The sequence below is a fragment of the Myotis myotis genome, unplaced genomic scaffold (assembly GCF_014108235.1).
Source record: "Myotis myotis isolate mMyoMyo1 unplaced genomic scaffold, mMyoMyo1.p scaffold_m19_p_3, whole genome shotgun sequence".
NCBI lineage: Eukaryota > Metazoa > Chordata > Mammalia > Chiroptera > Vespertilionidae > Myotis > Myotis myotis.
The window spans coordinates 84,934,213-84,955,165 of NW_023416335.1; the positions used below are offsets into that span (position 1 = coordinate 84,934,213).

General features: G+C 45.5%; 1 protein-coding gene across 1 annotated transcript in view; it reads right to left on the reverse strand.

The window, feature by feature from the left end:
- SIAH3 (siah E3 ubiquitin protein ligase family member 3) overlaps positions 1-18,747 on the reverse strand; it is an 82,231-nt gene extending 63,484 nt beyond the window's left edge. Inside the window, exon 1 of the mRNA XM_036298916.1 lies at positions 18,613-18,747. Within this exon, the coding sequence (XP_036154809.1) occupies positions 18,613-18,747 (135 nt within the window). The remainder of the gene's footprint in view (positions 1-18,612) is intronic.
- Between the last annotated feature and the right edge of the window lie 2,206 nt (positions 18,748-20,953).

A 20,953-nucleotide genomic window follows, 5' to 3' on the forward strand; every position in this document is an offset into this window, starting at 1 on the left:
CGACCAGTTGTTCAAATGTTCAGTTGTTCCAAAGTTCAGTCTATTTGCACATTAGGGTGATATATATATTCTTACAGGTGGGAAAACTGAGACATTAAAAAGCTAAGTTGCAAATCTAAAGTTATAGGACTGATAGTGGCAGTAGTTGAACACAGCAGTGTGGCTTCTGAGCCCAACACTTGATAACACACTACACTTTCCTGTCTCATTGACTCCAACCATGAGCCCAGACCTAGTCCAGGCCGAGATACCCAAGACTGTTTTCAGACAGGAAGGTTCTGGGAATCTGAGACTAAGTCTCACTGCTTGTCTAGCTCTGGCTATGTAACCTGACTGTCTTCCTCATAGAGAGTTTCTAGCGAAGAGCAGGCTTCCCAAAACAGGCTCTGTCTTTTTCAGTCCTCTGTCTTGACAACACGCTTGGTTCTCCCACTTTCTTGCCTTGTTCTCATGGTCCTGAGCTTTCCAATTATTAACTAGATCCACATCTACTAAGCACGTACTATGTGCCAGTCATGTGCAATAGGCCTGGGGACACAGAGCCCTTGGGAGACTCACTGTCTTACAGAGACACAGATCCTATATAATAAAAAGCTATTATGCAAATTGACCGAACAGCGGAACACCAGTCGCTGTGAGTGCACTGACCACCAGGGAGCAGATGCTCAATGCAGGAGCTTCCCCCTGGTGGTCAGTGTTCTCCCACAGGGGAGCTCCACTCAGCCAGAAGCCCTGAGCTGGGCTCACGGCTGGCGACCACAGTGGTGGTGGTGGGAGTCTTTCCCACCTCCGCGGCAACACTAAGGATGTCCGACTGATGGACATCCCTTAAGGGCTCCCGACTGCAAGAGGGTGCAGGCCAGGCTGAGGGACCCCCTGAGTGCACGAATTTTGTGTACCAGGCCTCTAGGCTATACTAATAAAAGGGTATTATTCTAATTAGACCAGATAGACCATATGTCTTCTGGACGTCATTCTGGATGTTCTTCCTGACAAAGCCAGGGGCATGGCTGGCCTGAAAACTACTGGCAGCCCCTTGCCCAGGTCGGCCCTGGCCCCCAGAGGGGACCCCCACCATGATGGGGGCGTGGCTGTCCTGCAAACCCTTGGTAGCCCCAAGCCCAGGCCAGCCCCGCCCCCCAGCAGGGACCCCAACCCTGATCCGGGGCATGGCTGGCCTGCAAACTGCCAGTGGCCCCTTGCCCAGGCCAGCCCCACTCCCTAGTAAGGACCCCCCACCCCGATTCTGGGCCCCCTTCAGGGCAGGCCAGTCAGCCCCTACCAGTATACCAGGCCTCTATATAATCTAATGAAAGAGTAATATGCAAATTAACCATCACTCCATGACAAAGATGGTGGCGCCCATAGTGGCCAATGTCCTGCACCTGACAGCGGAGGGAGGGGGGCTGCTGGGCTGGAGGCATGCTCCGAGCTGTTGCTGCGTAGCTCACGGCACGCCCCCAGCCCAGCGGACAGAAGCCCAGCAGACAGAACGTGGCTGGAGTTCCCAGTCCTTTTGGTTTCTGCAGCCCCTGGACCAGAAGTGGAAACCCACAGTGTGGCAAGCACCAAGAATTCTGGGAATTGTAGTTCTGGTGTCAGCCCCTGGACTGGAAGTGGAAGCCCAGAGTGCAGGAAGCACCAGGAATGCTGGGAATCGTAGTCTGGTGGCAGACTCGTTGCATGATCTCCTCTAGACACTGGAGCAAAGTGAGCCTGGAGCCCTAACCAGTTTGGCTCAGTGGATAGAGCATTGGCCTGTGGACTGAGGGGTCCCAGGTTCAATTCCAGTCAAGGGCATGTACCTTGGTTGCAGGCACATCCCCAGTAGGAGGTGTGCAGGAGGCAGCTGATCAATGTTTCTCTCTCATCGGTGTTTCTAACTCACTATTCCTCTCCCTTCCTCTCTGTAAAAAATCAATAAAATATATATATATTTTTAAAAGTGAGCCTGGAGAAAGTTACTGTTGTGGGTGGAGGATGGGGGGAAAGCAAAAGTGAGAGACATAAGTAAAGTCAGAGGGTTGAGGAAAAATTAAAAGGAAGATATCCTGCAACTTCTAGGAAATCTCCACCAATGGAGCAAAGAAAAAAAAAAGACCTCTATTATTCTGTGAGCACCAAACCAGACTGGGCTGGGGTCTCAGACAATTTGCTCATATGATTGCAAAGACAGACAGAAGCTTCACTCTTTTATGTAGCCAGGCAGATACAATGCACAACATGCACATTTTCGCAGAAGAGGACTTAACAGCACAGTTTGCTATGCACCCTTTGGTAAGTCACCTTTTTGGTGGCCATCTGTTAGTTAATTGCTATAATCAAGAGTAAAAATTAAAACTTTTCTATCTCTGTGACAAGCAGGTCCTTACAGTTTGGAGCAAGGCAACTATCTATAATAATAAAAGTGTAATATGCTAATTAGATCGGATAGCCAAATGACCTTCCAGACATCATTCTAGACGTCCTTCCGGATGAAGCTGTGGTGGCGGGGACGAGGCAGAGGCTGTTAGGCGTGATCAGGTAGGTAGGTGAGCAGTTAGGGGCAATCAGGCAGGCAGGTGAGCAGTGGGGCAATCAGGCAGGCAGAGTGGTTAGGGGCAATCAGGAAGGCTGGCAGGCAAGAGTCCCAGATTGTGAGAGGGTGCAAGACAGGCTGAAGGACCGCCCCCCCCTCCCTGTGCATGAATTTTGTGCACCAGGCCTCTAGTCCTACATAATAAAAGGGTAATATGCAAATTGACCCTAATGGCAGAATGACCAGAATGACTGCTGGACCACTCACTATGAGGCGCCTCTAGCTCTGATCACTCACCACCTCTTGCTCTGATCACCCGATCGCCACCCGCGGTGGGGGTGAGGCCGGCAAGCGGGCGGGAACAACCGACCTCTCAGTCCCTTTCCCCAGCTGTCAGGCACAAATCACCCAATGGCAAATGGGGAACTGGAAGTGGGTGGCGGTGGGGGACGGGGCTGGCTGCAGGCAGCTGGGAAGATGGCCCTGATCACAGGCCAGGCCTAGGGACTGTACCCACACATGAATTTCGTGCACTGGGCCTCTAGTATACGAATAACTGCATAGAGAGAAAGAGTCCGAAGGATGTGATTAAATCTATAAAGAGATCAGTGAGGCAGAATGAGGAGGGCTGATTCTCACACAAAAGAGGTTATTAAGACAGGATTCACAGCTGAGACCACGTGGGCTGCTTCCTACTGATGCCTGTCCCTAATGCCAACCAGTTGCCAGTGGCTACTTTGCAGACACCACATCCTGCCTGCTTGGACATACCCATGTGACCTTAGAGAGTAAGAGGAAATTGCATTTGTCATATTTATTTTCTTTTAAAAAATTATAACATTAATTGGGATCACATTGGTTAATAAAATATTATAGATTTTAAGGGTACAATTCTATAATGCATCATCTGTATATTGTATTGTGTGCTCACTACCCCAAGTCAAGTCTCCTTCCATCACCATCTATCTTCGCTTTACCCTCTTCTACCTCCCCCACCCCTGTTTCCCTCTGGTAATCGCCATACTGTTAACTGTGTCTATGAGGTTTGATTTTTTTTTTTTTTACTTAATCCCTTCACCTTTTCCATCCAACCTCCAACTCCCTTCCCCTCTGACAGCTGTCAGCCTGTTTTTTGTACCTATGAGTTTGTTTCTATTCTGTTTGTTAGATTCCACATATAAGTGAGATCATGTGATACTTGTCTTTCTTTGACTGGCTTATTTTGCTTAGCTTAATACTCTCCAGATCCATCCTGCAAGGAATAAGATTTCTTTCTTTTTTACAGCTGTGTAGTATTCAATTGTGTAAATGTACCACAGCTTTATTACTCATTCATCTACTGATGGGCACTTGGGCTGCTTCCAAATCTTGGCTATCTATCTATATAAAAGCCTAAGCAACCACCCAACCATCTGACTGTTCGACCAGTAGCTACGATGCACACTGACAACCAAGGGGGAAGATGCTTAACGCACAGGCATGGAAACATGAAACAGACTGATAAATCTCAGAGGGAAGGGGGAAGGGCGGGAAGAGACTAACCAAAGATCTTATAAGCATACCAGAGGCCCGGTGAATGGATTCGTGCACCCGTGGGGTCCCTTGGCCTGGCCTGTGAGGATTGGGCTGAAACTGGCAGTATGACATCCCCCAAGGAGTCCCGGATTGCGAGAGGGTGCAGGCCAGGACGAGGGACCCCACTGATGCACGAATCTGTGTACTGGGCGTCTAGTTGTAAATAACGCTGCAATGAACATAGGAGTGCATATGTCTTTGGATTCAGTGTTTCGGGTTTCTTCAGGTATATTCCTAGAAGTAGAATTTCTGGGTCATAAGGCAGTTACATTTTTTATTTTTTGAGAAAGCACTATACTATTTTCCATGGTGACTGCACCAATCTTCATTCCCACCAACAGTGCATGAGGGTACCCTTTTCTCCACATCCTTGCCAAAACTTGTTTGTGATTTATTGATAATAGCCATTCTGACAGGTGTGAGATGATATCTCATTGTGGTTTTGTTCTTCTTTTAATCCTCATCCGAGGATATGTTTATTGATTTTGGAGAGAGGAAGGAAGAGAGACAGAGAAAAAGAAGGAGAGAAACATTGATGGGAGGAAGAAACATCAATTGGTTGCCTCCTGTATGCACTCCAACTGGGGACTGAGCTCACAACCTAGGTATGTGCCCTGACAGGGAATCAAACCCATGTCCTTTCAATGTACAGGACAACACTCCCACCTACTGAGTAACACTGGCCAGGGTTCACTGTGTTTTAAATGTGTATTTTTGTGATGATTACTGACTTTGAGCATCTTTCCATATGTCTATTGGCCCTCTCTATGTCCTCTTTGGCAAAGCGTCTTTCATAATTTCAAACTCTTTCTCATACCCAGAGATTCCCCTCTAACCCACTAATCAAATAATGTCAGAGGTGTTTTCTGAAGACTTTTTATTTAAGATGGAAAACAAATGAAAAGAAAAATGAAAGCAGAGAGAAGAAGGGAAGGAGTGATAAAAAAAAAAAAAAGAAAGAAATCAGTATTTACAAGGGCCCTACTATATGCCTGGCACTGGTCTAGGTGCTTTTGCATATACTGTATTTGTCACATTTATGCCTCCTTAACTCCACATTATCTGTCTTAATATAGACAAAGAAAATGAAGCTCAGAATGGTTAAGTAACTTGTCAAGGGTCACGGACTTATAAATACAACTAAATTTGAAGCCACATTTCAGCCCAAAGGTCATGATCTTCCCAGTACACTGAGAGGTGTTTAAAGCACATACATGGAGTTTCACTTTTGTGTTAAATTTCTGTCACCCACGATAAATGGGTTACACCTATACAACTAATCTACTTACATTCTCCATTTTACTTCCATTTTGTTTACCTTGTCAGTCCATCATTTGTTGTAAACTGCCTCAAACCCCTTTTGAAAAGAGGCAGCACGTAGATAAGGCCAGTGGTAAAGACCCATCGCTGCACACCAAGGTCACCTCAGAGAGAGGCAGACAGCAGAGTCACCTTCTCATCTGACAGACAGAGAAGCCAAGGTCAAAGGACTGTTCCAGACTGCACGGGACTGGGCCAGACTGCAGATAAAAGCTTAGCCTCTTGGTTCTGAGAACACTTCCTCTGCCAAGTATTTTCAATGTTTGGTTAGTAAGTGCCTGGGAGCTCTCCTTTCTGCTTCTAATTTCCCTCGGATTCTTGGAGAGCCCTGTGTATCTGGCACTTGCTTCAGTAAGCACACTGAGAAGAGTCCAATTGGCATTTATTTAATTACCATAAACAGATGTATCACTTTGGCTTCAATGAGGCAGCTTCTTAATGTGCTCATCAGCTCTCCTTCTTGTGGGAATGCCAGGCAGAGCACGGGCACAGCAGAGGTGCCCATGGTGCCAGAGCCTGCCCTGTTGCTCTCCATGCCAACACCCAGGGGCACTGGGATGAGCAGGTGTTGTGGGAGACTGGGAATGATGGTGATGGAACATTACCCATGTCTGAGGTACTTCCCTCACAGAACTCCTTTCATTCCTTCCACTTCAGTGTCCCCTGTGAGCCCTCTGCAGCTCTGTGTGATGTTTTCCAGATGTCAGGACTGCTGGATGAGTCTTAACTCCAGGCTTTACTTTGGTGACTTCCCTCCACAGCTCCTGGCTAAGTGTTTAGACATTCTCTGATGTCTCTGAATTTCTCCAGCTTGCACAACTGGAAACAAACCTCACAAACATCGTTCCACTTTCCTCCAATAAGCTCCCCTCTCACCTTGACGCCTCTCTCACTCAGTTCTTCCCACAGCAGTTTTGGAAAGAGAAAATGTTTGAAGGGCATTAGGCGAAGGATTTACTAGAGGCTGAATTAAATTAGGTAGAAAATAGTCATCAAATGTTTTCCTCTTTGCTTTAAAAAATTAATTTACACAAAAGTATGGCTGCTAATGAGAAGGGAAATTTCAAACGCCTATGCATCTCTCAGAGAACAGGTGTGACATGGTAAGAGCCATGTTCTCTTAAAGCACATTTTTGCTTTAGTATGAAAAGATTTCTTTCTTTTTTTTCTTTTCTCAAAGAAAAAGTGACCTGTTTAATCCTGTTCCAATGCTCAGAGAGGGTTTGCATTTCTGATGTCCTCAGCGAGCTCCCATTGTCATCGAGAAACAAGTCAATCACCCGCCCCAGATTTGGAGTCACTGCTAGTTTCAGAGGGTCTGTCCACCTGTCAAACCATGTAACCCATTTTTTGAAAAAGTCATAGGTTACAAATTTCCTTTTCTGCAGGATAATTTTGAGTTGAGCATTTAGGTAAAGTTGTTGCAAAGATTTCTGTCAAGTATTGTATGCAAATCATAATTTTTATTGAGCCTGAATTTGGACAGTTGGGCTCTTTGTAGAAGCTTCTAGATAACCAATCCTGTGATGAAGAGGGAGAGACAGCGTAAGATAGAGGTTAAAAACCACCACTCACTGGATGGATCTTTGCAGAAATGACCTAATCTCTCTACGCCTCAGCTTCCTCCTGAGTAATGTGGGGATAGACTGATGGCATGGTTCTGAGGATTTTTTAAACAGGCAATTAATTCAGGTAAATTACTTAGCACAGCACTTGGCACTTAGCAAGTTCTCCATAAACACTGGCTAATAAAACACACAGATGTAGTCTTCATTTGGTTCCCCCAGGGAGACTGAGATAAGGACTTGGATGTAGGACTTATTTGGGAGGTGATTCCAGGTAGCAGGAGGAGAGAACAGAGTCCCCCCTGTAGACCACAGGGCTTGCTTTCACAGGCAGCTCAGAGAAGCCTAGAACATGCCTCCCAGGGTCATCCACCAGCAGCTGGAGCATCTAGTGTGTGTTTGATGTATATATACACACAAGGGTGAATAAGTCAGAATCCCAGATCGGTATTTTAAAATGAAATACTAGTATAATACACTCAATATTAGACCTATAGCCAAGCAAGTTGGCTCACTTGTTTGTTGTGAGAAGAGAACACTAAGGGATGACCTAGCAATACGTGCTTAAAAGCACAGAATTTTAATTTAAAAGATTCTGCCACAAAGAGCTGCGTGACATTGAGCTGCTGTGATATTCTGTATAATGGGGAATGAAAATAATATACCACTTCCTAGTGGGAGTCAAATGCATAGCATTTAACACAGTTCCTGCACATAGCATGCCTTTCAGTAAAGAGTAGTCATTTTGCAGTTGTTCTTATCATCATTATTATTATTGTGTGCATAACTGAGACACTAGAAAACTATTGTTGGAGTGTTTCAGGATGTGTAGTCAGCTTCAGCTTACCTTAGTATAAGTCACAATATACTCCTTTTTGTAGAAAGGGAGCCTGAGGTTCTGAGTGGCTGCTTGCCTCAGACTTCCCAGCACATCCTTGACCAGGTTGTAGAAGTTAAAGCTGAGGGGCTGAGGGACTGTCTACAAAGCTGGGCAGATGGCTAGACCTGCTGGCCAGCCTTTTAAAATCTTATTATTGATCTGCATTGGTTCCATCTCTGTGGGACCTTGCAAATGCCAAGCTAACCCCATCTTCTTTCTCCAAATACCATCTGCAATGGTTTTTCTCCTCCATAGAGGACACTCTCTGGTTTTGTCCTGGGAGGCCCGCCCTATCCTGTCCACAGGCCACTCTTTCCTGGCTGGAGTTCCTGATGCTGTAGCTGGAGACAGCCCTGCAGCACACAGCTCCCTACTAATCATGGATGTGTGATTAAATATACATTACAGGACCAATAAATGATTGAGATACAGCATCTTGCAAGGAAAACTGACATTTCCAGTAGACCACACTTCTGAATTACACACAAGGACCTTGTTCTTTGGCTAAAAACCATAGGATAGTTTCAAATCCATTTTCTGATGGCTCTTTCATCCTGGGCCCATGCTCAAGAAAAAAATGTAGCATTTGTAGCAGAACTTGATCCATCCTGTTATTCAAAAGTCTGGGGTTTTAGCTTTGTGGCTTTGGTAACTGCACTTGGAGCCGCATCCCTATCTCTGCCAGCACTAGAGACACAAGGAATATTTGTCTTTTGAATGCCCACTGTTACCCCACTGGTTTATACTCTGGCAAGTTCCTGGGCACAAGGACCCCCAGTGAAGATGTCTAGCACTGCCATGGGTCATGTTATAAAGGCAGTGTCCCTAACCAATGCCCCACCCCCCGGCAGTGTGGTGGTACAGATGAAACAATGGATTCTGCCCCTCATCACTGTGACCTTGGGCAAGTCGATTCATCCCTTTGGACTGCATCTGTTAGAATACAACCTAGAACTAGAGCATCACTCCGGTTATCTTAGCTTGAACATATATGTTTCAAAATCATGGTCACTCAACAGATCTGTTCCCTCCCTTGTCCCTAACACCCAGTTAGAAGAGGAAAAATTTGGTTACCCATACAACCGGGGCTAAAGAACCATGGCCACATCTTGTGCATCAGGTAATATCTCTAAGGGACTCCACTTAATAGCAATGGTGGTGACCATTTATGGAGTATTTATTATGTGCTAGGTGCAATGCTAAGCACTTGACTTTGGTGACTTCACACATTATTTCATCTTCACAACAATCATTTTACAGGTGAAGAAGTGCAGGCTCAAGGAGGTCAAAGGCATTACTCAAGGAACATGACAGCATTGGATTCAAACCCAGATCTGTCTGACTCCACCACCCATACTCGAGCTTTAGCTAGAATGGTGCTCTTCTTTTCCAGGCCTACTTTCTCCCTTGCCTCTGTCCTGAGACTGGAGTGAACCATCACAGACTGGGTGGAGGAGAAGGGTCTTCTTGTTCATCCCTAGTCTTTCTTCCTCAGTGCTGGGGACCAGGTTCTCCCCTCCACCGGGCTTAGCATCCCGTGATCTTGCACTACTATTTGGAGATCACTTTGGGTCCAAAGAGGTTGGCTTCTCAGAATTACCATAAAGTGTGTGTGTGTGTGGGTGTGGGTGTGTGTGTGTGTGTGTGTGTGTGAATGCGTGTAGAAACAACTCAGATTGGAGTGCAGGGGACTCAGGCCCATGGCCTAACCTGGGACTTTGTAAAATTCTCTGATGATAGTGGGATCCAGGAATTTTCTTGGCCCAGAAAGATCAGGGTGTCTTTCTCAGCCTCCTTCAATTCTAAGGACTGCAGCCTCCATTGAGCACTGGTGCCTGTTTCATTTCCACCCCACTCAGATCAAAGCTACTTCTCAAGGTAGAAAGAACTGAAGGGTAGAAAGAAATATTCAGTCTTCCAGGGAGCGTGTGGTTTTTGCCCACCAACCTCCACCCTCCCCGCTGAATCGCAGTGGTGTCACTGGGCCTCAGATCCACAGCCTCCAGATCAGAGCCCCCTCACAGAGTCCTGCCGGTGTGCTCACTCAGCTGCTGCTAATGAAAAGAAATCATGCATAAGTCATGAGGGACAAGTTTCAGGCTGGGTGGGGAAGGGGACTGATCTGCCTGGCTGGCTCCTGCCTGTGAATGACAGGGGACTCCACTCTTCAGCTGCTGTCCCAACATAGACACCCTGTTCTCCTGAGACCCAATGGACTGCTGGACTCAGAACCCAAGCAGAGTTTAGAGTTTTCTTTGAAATTTAGCATTAAGGACAAATCCAACTTTTATGTAAGGTAAGACAATGTTCTATTCAAAATTCTCTTCAAGGCCAAGGGCAATTTACATACCACGGAACAGCAAGCACTGGGGCTCACAGAGAAGGAGGCAGGCGGCAGAGAAAGACAGCCAGCGGGGATCCTGGGGAGTGGACACCAGCTTCTGAGGAGCCGCTTTTATTGTAATGACCTGGTTGACAATAACTGCTCTTTACAGACTTTCCTCTATGGCAGACATTTTCCTTATGTGAGCTCGTTTAATTTTCACAGCCACCATAAAATGTGGGCATTATTGTCTCCTTTTTATAGATGAGGACATATAGCCTCTGAGAGGCCGAGTCATTTGTTCAAAGTCACACATCAGCAGCAGGTGGCACAGCCTGGACTGGAATTCAGGACAGCCTCTCCCAGAGCCCCGGTTTTGCCCTCCACCCACTGCTTCCCTCCCTGTTAAGCTAGTGGGTTTAGAAAATCTGCACCAAGATAGATGAAACTACCATATAATATAAATAATATTGAATGTCAACTGTATTTGAAAAATAAAATTAAAATAAATAAATAAAATATACACCATGGGAAAATATAAAACACTATGCTTTTGACACTATGTATCTGGTTATTATTTGATTTTCAATATATGGTGTGTATGCATCCATGTAAATTGTATTATTTTTAAAAGAGTTTGAAAAAAAAGGAAAGATTTATGGGAAAGGTGGAGAAATAAGGGGGGATGATAATGTAGAGGTTCCAATTTGCTAAGAAAATGTGGGTCTGGTGAAAGGGAAATGGTTGAGTGTGGGGTACAGCCATGGGGTCATCCTGCTGGCCCAGGGCAGACTGATGATGGGGCACCAGAAGAGTTCCTGTGATTTTTTGCTTCCACAGAATGTACCAATGCAGGGCCATCTAGTTAGGGCTGATCTGAAGGCATTCCAGGACAGTGCAGGGAATGTAGGTCTGTCACTCGGAGGCCTAAATTTTGGTTCCAATTCTGTCAGGAAATAAGTTAACTTTGCAAAAGTCCTGGGCTGAATGGTGGCCCTCCAAAACAATGGATCATATCTTAATGTCTGGAACATGTGCGTACTACCTTATATGGCAAGAGTGAATATTATTTTATATGACTAAAGGTGTGACTACATTAAGATTCTTGAGAGGAGAAGTTTATCCTAGAGTATCCAGGTAGGCCCTAAATGCAATCACATGTATTCTTAAGAGACAGACACACAGAGAAGAGAAGAAGGCAATGCTACCACAGAGACAGAGAGTGGCGTGCTGTGTCTACAAGACAAAGAACAATGGAGCCACCGGACGCTGGATGAGGTGAGGAGCAGGCTCCTCCCTGGAGCCTTGGAGGGAGAGTGGCCCTGTTGTCACCTTGATTTTGGACTGCTAGCCTCCTGAACTGTGGGAGAATATGTTTCTCTAATTTTGAAGCAACTTGGTTTGTGGTAATTTGTTATAGCAGCCATAGGAGATTAACACCAGTCACTTCCTCTCTCTGGACTCAATTCCCTCGACTGTAAAATACGATTTAACCCCCCAGTTCTGACATTCTCCCCATCATTCCCTAAGCTGCAGACCCTCATAGGAGGACAGGTCTCCATTCTCTAGATTGACCCCTTCCGTGTGACATCAGTGTCTAAATAGGTCAAGTTTTCCCTTTGGGGAACACAGCTGGTTGAGACAAGATGACTTTACTAAGAGTAAAATATATTCCCAGACAGTTAAATTTTTTTCTCACTGTTAATTGCTAGAAAAATATTCAGCCTCATCCCAAGGAAGCCATCCAAATAACTCTGATCTCTCTGTGCATTTCAAAGAAAGCTCTCAGTATCTGCTTTCTAATTTCTTCCAAACAGTCCCTGAAGCTTGAGGGACCATGGTTAAAGGAGTTCCATAAAATTTGCTTTGGGAATGTAATCCTCATCAAAATCCCAATGTCATTTTTAAAGAAATAAAATGAGAAATCATCAGATTTGTATGGAACCACAAAGGACCCCAAATAGCCAAAGCAATCCTGAGAAAAAAAGAACAAATTTGAAGTTATCACGCTACTTCACTTCAAATTATACTACAGAGCTATGATAATCAGAACAGCATGGTATTGGCAGAGAAACGGACACACAGAGCAATGGAACAGAATAGAGAGCCCAGATGTAAAACCATATTTATATGGACAGATAATTTTCGACAAAAGAGCCAGAAACACACAATGGAGTAAAGATAATCTCTTCAATACATGGTGCTAGAAAAACTGGAAAGCCACATGTAAATGAATGAAACTGGATTACAGTTTATCCCCAATGTACAAAAATTAATTCAAAATGGATCAAAGACCTAAATATAAGACTCAAAACAGTAAATTACATAGAAGAAAATATAGGTACCAAACTTATGGACCTTGATTGCAGAGACCTTTTATGAACTTGACCCCAAAGATAAGGGAAGTAAAGGCAAAAATAAATGAATAGAACTATATCAAACTAAAAAGCTTCTTTCTGCACAGCAAAAGAAACTGACAACAAAACAAAAAAGCAGCCAACCAGATGGGAAATGATATTTGCAAACAGTAGCTCCGACAAAGGTTTAATTTCCAAAATGTATAAGAACTCAAAAAACTCAACACCAACCAACCAAACAAACAACCTAATCAAAAAGTGGGCAGGAGTGGGGGGTGGGAAAGGGGGATAGGGACACATATGTGATACCTTAATCAATAAAATAAAAACAACTGCACAAAAAAAATGTGTGCAGAGGACCTGTCCCAAGAAGATATAGGAACAGCCAACAGATAAATGAAAAGATGTTCAACCTCACTGGCAATTAGGGAAATGCAAATCAAAACTACAATGAGATACCACCTCACACCTGTTAGAATGGCCATTATCAACAAATCATGCAATGACAAGTGTTGGAGAGATTGTAGAAAAAGGGAACCCTCATCCACTGCTGGTGGGAATGTAGACTGGTACAACCACTATGGAAAGCAGTCTGGTGATTCCTCAAAAAATTAAGAATAGAACTACCATATGAGCCAGCAATCTCTCTCCTGGGAATATACCCAAAAAAACCTCAGAATCATGTATTCCTAATTATATATACATCCCTATGTTCATTGCAGCATTATTCATGTGGCCAAGCCACGAAAACAAAGAAAGGAGGTTCTAATATAAGGTGACAGGAGAGCATTTGACTTTGGGTCATGAGCACATGGTACAATATACAGATCTTGTAACATAGAAACCTCTACCTGAAACCTATATGTTCATGCTGACCAATGTCACCCCAATGAATTTAATTTAAGAAATTGCTTTGGGGTGCTGGATAAATGTGGTACAGAGGTAATCAACTCACCTCATCTTAGGGCCAGCTTCAGCCTTCTCTGCAACTCCATTATTAGCAGTCACCAAATGACTGCACGGGACTCAGGGCATCCAGTTATGTGACTCAAGAGTCTCATTTGCAATTACTATTAACCAGAAAAGCCCCATGACTGCTCTGTGCCCACAGAGTAGGATATCATACAATATTCACAGAAACCAAAGGGCTGGAAGAGGCTGCAGGGGAAGGCTTTAGAGTTAAGCTCCTGGAGTGAGCACCACTGGCTCCTGCCTCTTCCTTATCCTTCCTGCCCTGGAAGGTGCTAATGAGCTGTGAGGAGGCTCAAGCCTGGACAGCAGAAGGAAGGTGGTATTATTCCTAGAGAACTCAGAATGGGACCCTCAGAGGTGGCTATGTCAATAAGAACTGAGTAACTACAGGATTAAACAAACTTGTCAGAGCCTTTAACTGCTTTAATAAGATATTCAGGCTGAACACTCCAAAGGCCGCCTCTAAATTTCTAAAAACAATGCTCAGGTCTTCAGCTCTCATTTGGCTGCCTGCGGTGCTGTATCAAGCAGAGTTAGTGAAAGCCCCAAGGCCCATGGGATTCCCGAAGATTATTCCATAAAAGTAGGGGCAATGTTTGGCTTTGCCACACTTTTCTTCTTGGCTCCCTCCTTCGATGATCCTCCTCCTCCTCCATGCACCTCCCCCTGACCCCACATCCATCCCCACCGTCACTCAACATACTTCACCCACATAGGTTGGTCTTAGAATGAAAGGCATGTGATTGCTTCAAATAATGGTACTAAAAATGCCCTAAGTTTCTATTTAGTATCTGTCAGGCACTTAAAGTCATTACTGTCCCTATAATCCACAAATGAGTGAGATCATGTGGTACTGATGAAAAGGGACAGACTCAAAGACTGAGAAACAGCAATCAGGCTATCAATCCCCAGAAGGAAAGTAGGGGAGGGCGGGGGTAAGGGGAAGAGATCAACCGAAGGACTTGTATACATGTATATAAGCCATACCAATGGACATGGACAACAGGGGGATGGGAGCATGAGTGTGTGTGGGGGGGAGGTTGGGGGTAAAAAAAAAAAAAAAAAAAAAAAAAAAAAAAAAAAAAGTCATTACTGTCCCATGCCCCTCCCACTATTGTGTGTGCGTGTGGGTAAACCCAAGGTTAACAGGTTACAATAGAGAAGAGCTCTGGGGAGGCTGAATAGAAGAGGTAGAGGTGGGGAGGTTAAGCCCTCGCATCTGGAAGCTGGGGAGGACACCGGGGGTCTCAGCAATGATGCTGACACTAACAAGGGCCTCTTGCAAGTTTCTCAGAAAGCGTCTGACTAGCCTTCTTTCAGGAACTGGTTTATCAGGGGCTGTGGGTAAGAGGAGGAAGTTGCCCAGCCGGCCTCAGCTCAGCTACTATCTGCTTGGGAAGGCTGTGCACCCACCCCAGAGGGGCTGTGCCGCCACCTCAGATCCTTCCCTGGAGAAGTCTAGGTTCAGCACCACAGGAAGCCCGAGTCCAGTCTATCCCTCCAAGGGCACCTCTGGAGATGGGGGGAAGGGAGAGGGGTGCCCAGGGCAGGCATTATAGAAGCAGCGAAGGTGGATGGGAGAGGAGCTAGGAGAGAAAGGCACTTTGGATTTGGAAACAAGAAAAAGACATGAGGGAGAAAGGAGTGATGGATCCAGACCAGGATCAGAGCCCTCACTGGAGCCAGCCCCGGCCGCTGGCTGCACTTCAGTAACCTCTGTGAATGAAGAAGCAGAGGGCCACCAGCCAAGAACACTGGCTTCTTGGCCTTGGTCACTTTCAGAGCGTAGGAAGGAGAAGTGGGGGCATCGCCTGTGCAAGGAGCCCTCCCTACAGGCAGAGACAGACAAGCAGTGTCATTTGCACTCCACAGAGACAGCTCTGTTATAAATCCTTCCCCTGCCTGGGACTTGCTTAAAGCAAAGACCCCTCATATTCCAGGCCAGCTACACTAAACATCTCTTTTAATTAGGATGGGATTAAGGGGCTAAATGACTTTAACCAGGGTGTCTGCATTCCTGGGAAGTCTTCTGCCTTCCATTTAGAAGGAAAGATATTAGCTTCGAAGGAATCCCAGGTTACTTAAGTAATTGCCATAATAAGATTGAGAATGAAGGTGACCTATACAAACATGATAAATACACAATTTTCTCTGCTCAGAAAATGAATTTTGATTATAACTCAGCACTCGCCTCAGGCCCTAAAATATTGCCAGCATTATCAGGAAATCCCAGGAAAGGACGAAGGGCAAAAATGTTTCCACAAAAAAAAGCAAAGCCAAAAACACAGTTTTCCCAGCCCTCTTAGGTAGCTGCGTGCCACCTAGAACATTGAAAGTGAGGTTGCAGTCCCTGTGTCCTTAGTCATCAACCCAGGTACCAGCGTGTCCTACAGAGTGTGGGGAAGCACCACAGATCAATAGCTATTCTGGGTTAACATTGCCACAGCTTTTTTTTCTTTGAAAGAATTTTTCCCCATTTGGATGAGAGCTTATTATATCCTAGGCATATTTCTGTGGTCTGTCTATGGAAATTAATGCTTATAAGGAGCACTTTTCTTTTGAGGTTTTATGTATTTTTTAATATAAGTGATGGGAGCAGCAATGCGCCTGTGGAATTGGTCCTTTAAAAGCTCTGCAAATGACTGTTAAACCTCAGGTTTGAGAAGCAGGTAATATGCACCTGACGCACCACCTGGATCGTGGATGAGCACAAGGTGTTACCTGCATCTCCACAGAGGCAGCCTGGGCTGCAGAGGTGCCTCTGCCTGGCACGGCCTCTGTGAATCTCGTTTGCTCTGCTGCACCCTCTGGTTGCATTAGCAGCACTCAACTTGCTTTGCTTACCTGCAGTGAAGCTCATCTGAGCCAATCTCTTAAATAGTTTTTTATGGAACGTGGAAAGCCAAATGAGAATGTATTTGAAAAAGTGAACCATGGAAAGTAGCCTCTCAAAGCATATATCCCCTATTTTTATGTTACTGCTTATAGCGTTTCTAAGTCGGCTAAAGGCTTTAAGTGACAACTTTTGAAGTTCCCGATGAATCCCTACATATTATGTGCAATAACATAATTTCTTTGAAGGAGAGTGTTATAAAGCACATCCACCTTTAGTGTCTCTTTTCAGCCGCACAGAGCCATGGAGGAGGCAGGATAGGAATCTGTACATTCATCTTGAAAGGTTCAGAGAGGTTGAGTCTTGAGGCCACACAGCTCATCAGAGCTGACCCATGGCCTCCAACCTGACTCTGGACTCCTGGACGCAGGCAGCAGAACTACTTGTCTATATCCGGGCACACATCACTGAAAAATATACGCAAATGCACTGTACCCACCCCACACCAAGATCTGAGCGCCCTCTGCTCCTCCATCAGCAGCAGTAGGCAACGAGCCACAGAAATCCAAACTTTCGGAAAGCTAAATCTCATAAACAATTTTCAAATATATTGAAATGCAAAACAGGAGTAAACAAAATGTCTTGCCACAGGGAACTAACTAATGTAAAGTGACAAAATAATGGGAGTTTGAATGTGCTCTCAAAAGTGGCCATGAAATGGAATTCAGAATCACATTTTAATATGTACACCATACACTTGCTTGGCCAAGGGTGACTAGTGGTGAGTTCTCATTTATACAACTAAGCCATAAAAGAAATAGTGAAATGAGGAGAGAGTGAGAGAGCCGCACGGGGACAAGAGAGGGAGAGGTTGCGTGAGATGGTGTTAGCCACAGCTTGGGTACTGCAAAACGCCAGGACTGGCCCCAGGGGCTCCAGGCAGCTGTCCCTCCTAGGGACTTGCAGATATTGGGGGGCGGGTGTTGGAGGCACCCACCAGCGTTGCCCTGTAGTGATCTGACCGAGAAGAGTTTAACTCTTTCTAGGAGTTTATAAAGTGATGAGCAACAAGCAACTCCCCTCCTGCACAAGATCAGTCAGTGGTCAGAATAACAGATCTGTCCTCATAGAGATTATTCCAGCACATTCTTCCTACAGACGTGCCCTTCCCCCTCTCTCTCAGCCCTGGGTATAGTGAGGACAACTCCCAATGAGTCCATCATTTATTTTAGCACGGAGTCATGATGGCTGTTTCATATTTCGGGAGTTCAGCTACCCGCCCGCACCCCCGCCCCGCCCGCCCGCACCCCCCCCCCCCACTACTGCTCTGCTTTCCAGTCTTCCCAGCTAGTGGCTCTTGATTCATTTCCCCGTCATTCTTGGCCGGGACGTGGTGCGGTCCTCCAGAATCCCATATTTTGGCTGTTCTTCTAAAGAGCATTGACCTGAAGGCACAAATGCAGAGGCAGCGGCGCCAGACGCGCAGCCGGGCGGCCGCAGGCAGCACAGCACCCGCAGCCGCCTGCGGTGACTCAGACAGCAGCTCGGAGCCGGTTTCATTATTGTACAACTGAAGCGAATCTGCCTCCTCCAGTCCTCGGTGCCAGGGGGCGGGGAGCGGGGTGGGGTGAGGTATCTAGCTCACAGGAAGCAAACACAAACTCCTGACCTCTCTCTTCTCTCTCTCTCATTCACACCTATGCTCACTCACTCAAGCCGAGTCTGAGCACAAGGAAAACAGAGCCCGCCCCCGCCCCCCCCCCCCCCCGCCCCCTTACCAACTCCAGGTCCCTGTCCGGTGTTTCTGCCCCGTTACTTCAGTGGCAGCCCGAGGGGGCTTCCAAAACCCATGTGCTTGCCTGCTTTTGCAAACACATGGGACAGGCTGCAATCTGGGTAACTTTTCAACCCTGTCTACTGAACATTTGCCTACAAATTTCTGAGACAGAGGGGCGGGGACGCCCCCTAATCCCTGCCTCCGCCAACCTCCACTTCTGACCCCCACCAAACTCTTGGGCTGACGCTTGGGGGAAAGAAACTAGACCATCACTCCAGCTGTTCTGGCCAGTCAGCGGGGAAAGCACCAAGCCACCTAGAGAGCCAGAAGGAGCGAGTCAGCCTCTGAGTCCCAAACACGGTCCTGGCCCCAGCGAAACAGCCTTAGCCAGGAGCTCCGTGCACGCGCGGGAGGGTCACTCGGTGCACGCGCGGGAGGAGAAAGGACTTGAACCCTAGCAGCGTGAATATAAAACCACAGAGAGCAGCTCACCTTCAGGTTGTGCGTGGGGTTTACGACGCAGACAAGTTGGCCAGCGGCGGCGAACACCCGTTTAGCCTTGTAGTGCTGAAAGCGGAGGTGGATGAGATCTAACACAGCTCCAAAGCACTGGGTAAAGAAAAGCATCACAACTTTTGGGGGGTCGTTGGCACAGGAAGGCAGCGACGTGGCTGTTAAGTCCTTGGGCTCTGGAAGGAGCGCAGCGGCTGAGACACTCCGCTCCAGACCGGCTCAGCGAGCCTTCATATTCATCATCAAAACAAGATGGTTAGAATCTTGCAGCAGTGAGGCGGCCAATCAAAAGGACAGAAGTGTTATCCTTGAGGTGCAGAGACAGCCAATAACAAATGCCTCCCCTACTGAAACTCCCTGATGAATTGAGCCTGGCGGAGAATGTATTATTGAACATTACCATAGATCAGCACATTGCATTTATCTTGTGATTACAGCCAACCATACATAATGCTGGGGAGATCGGCTGACAAAATTGATTGCTTAATGTGTCTCCATTTATTAATTGACTTAATTTAACGTAAGAGCCTTTCTTAATGGGCTGGCAAAAACGTAAAGCGTTTCAACCTCCAAATAGTAAAACAGCCTATTCCAAAGTAGGCAGATGGATAACGCTGATCGTGGCTCGACTCACCAGAGCTGCTTGGGAGAAAAATCAAATATTACAAGACTCGTCTGATTCCAGATAAGGATTTGGCAGGGGAAGAAACATACATCTTTTAATCTTGCGCTCTGACCCTCTCTGCAATTTGGGTTTCAGCCCCTTGACAAAATCTTACTCTACACTCTTTATAAAAAGGAAAGAAAAAAATTCCAAACAAGGAAAACAGACAGTGTATATACATATACATATACATATACATATACATATACATATACATATACATACACATATACATGTATATGCATATATATACATATACCCATAATACTGTAATTACTGAAGCCTGAAGATATTAAACCATAAAAATGCACTGAGTATGCTTCTAAAAATAATGAAATCCCTGATGCATGAATGCACACCACAGAAAACCTACACTGAGAGGAAAGTGGCTTGTAAATCAGCAAAATAATTACAGATGCAGAGGGTCTTTGCTTGTCATTCATTTGCATATTGGTGGACAGCCAATTGCTAATTAACCACTAAATTGCTGGTTATGTTAAAATAGAAACTAAGAGCACACATATCACATCATTTGCGTGTGCCTGTTAATGCCGGCAGCATGTTTCAGCGCTGATCAGGCAGAGGGCATGCCAGCCCTCAGACTGCACTCCCCTCTCTTCCGAATGTGGCTGGGAGCTGAGCAAGCCCACTCGCAGGTTCTGGGAGCAAGCCCACTCGCAGGTTCTGGAAGAAAGGCCCAAGTAGCACCTGAGGAGTTACAGTTTCAGGGAGTTGAGTGTGTGTCTCCCTCTTCTTTGGTTGTTTTTCTATTAAAAGTCAGCCCAAATCCAGTGTGTGGGTGAGCAGGGGCCTTCTGCCCGAATTGCATCCAGAGTTGTGAGCCCACTGCTCCTTCTGGAATGGCTCTCACTCTGCTCTGGCTGTAGAGCTTGGGCTGTAATATATGAAAGCGTACATACATGTGGAACACCTATTCTGTGGCCTGGTCAGGCAGTTAAATCAACAACACATTAAGGTATAGGGGGAAAATGAGCAGGTTTACTGAAACCAGGACGAAGCCCAGGTATTAGTTTTAATTTAAATTTTAAACCAAACCAAATGTCTTAAGAGACAAATAAACCAGGCACCAATTAAAATGGAAACCTGGTACTTTCTAAAATAATTGCACTGGCACAAACCTAGAAGATGATAACTGTTGAACTGATTAGGACCTCATCGATATGATATGTTTATAGGATATGAGTCCCTGCACCTAGTCATTAAACAGTTTGTAAACAAGGTTGCTGACCCACAATACCTGCATTCTCTCTCTCTAGCTTTTATTTTCCAGAACAATCAGTATTTTAGTGTTCAGCTGAAAAAATTCAACATTTTTTATTGCCTTACTTTTTTTAAAAGATAAAAGATTGCAATTTCATAGATTTCTTAAAAACACATCTAATAATCCATAAAGGTCCAAACTTCCCTTTTCTCCATCCTTGGGTTAGAATGGAACTATTGTGTTTTTGTTTCTCCCTTTGTGCAGCCTTAGTCAGGTTTCTTAACCCTTTTAAAGTTCAGTTTCCACACCTGTCACAAGAGAATAATAGAAATTTATTTTTTTCAAGGTCATTGTGAAGACTAAGATGATGTATCTAGAAGTACCCAGCACAGTGCCTGATCCAAAGCAGCCTCACAATAACTTGAGTCCAGTGA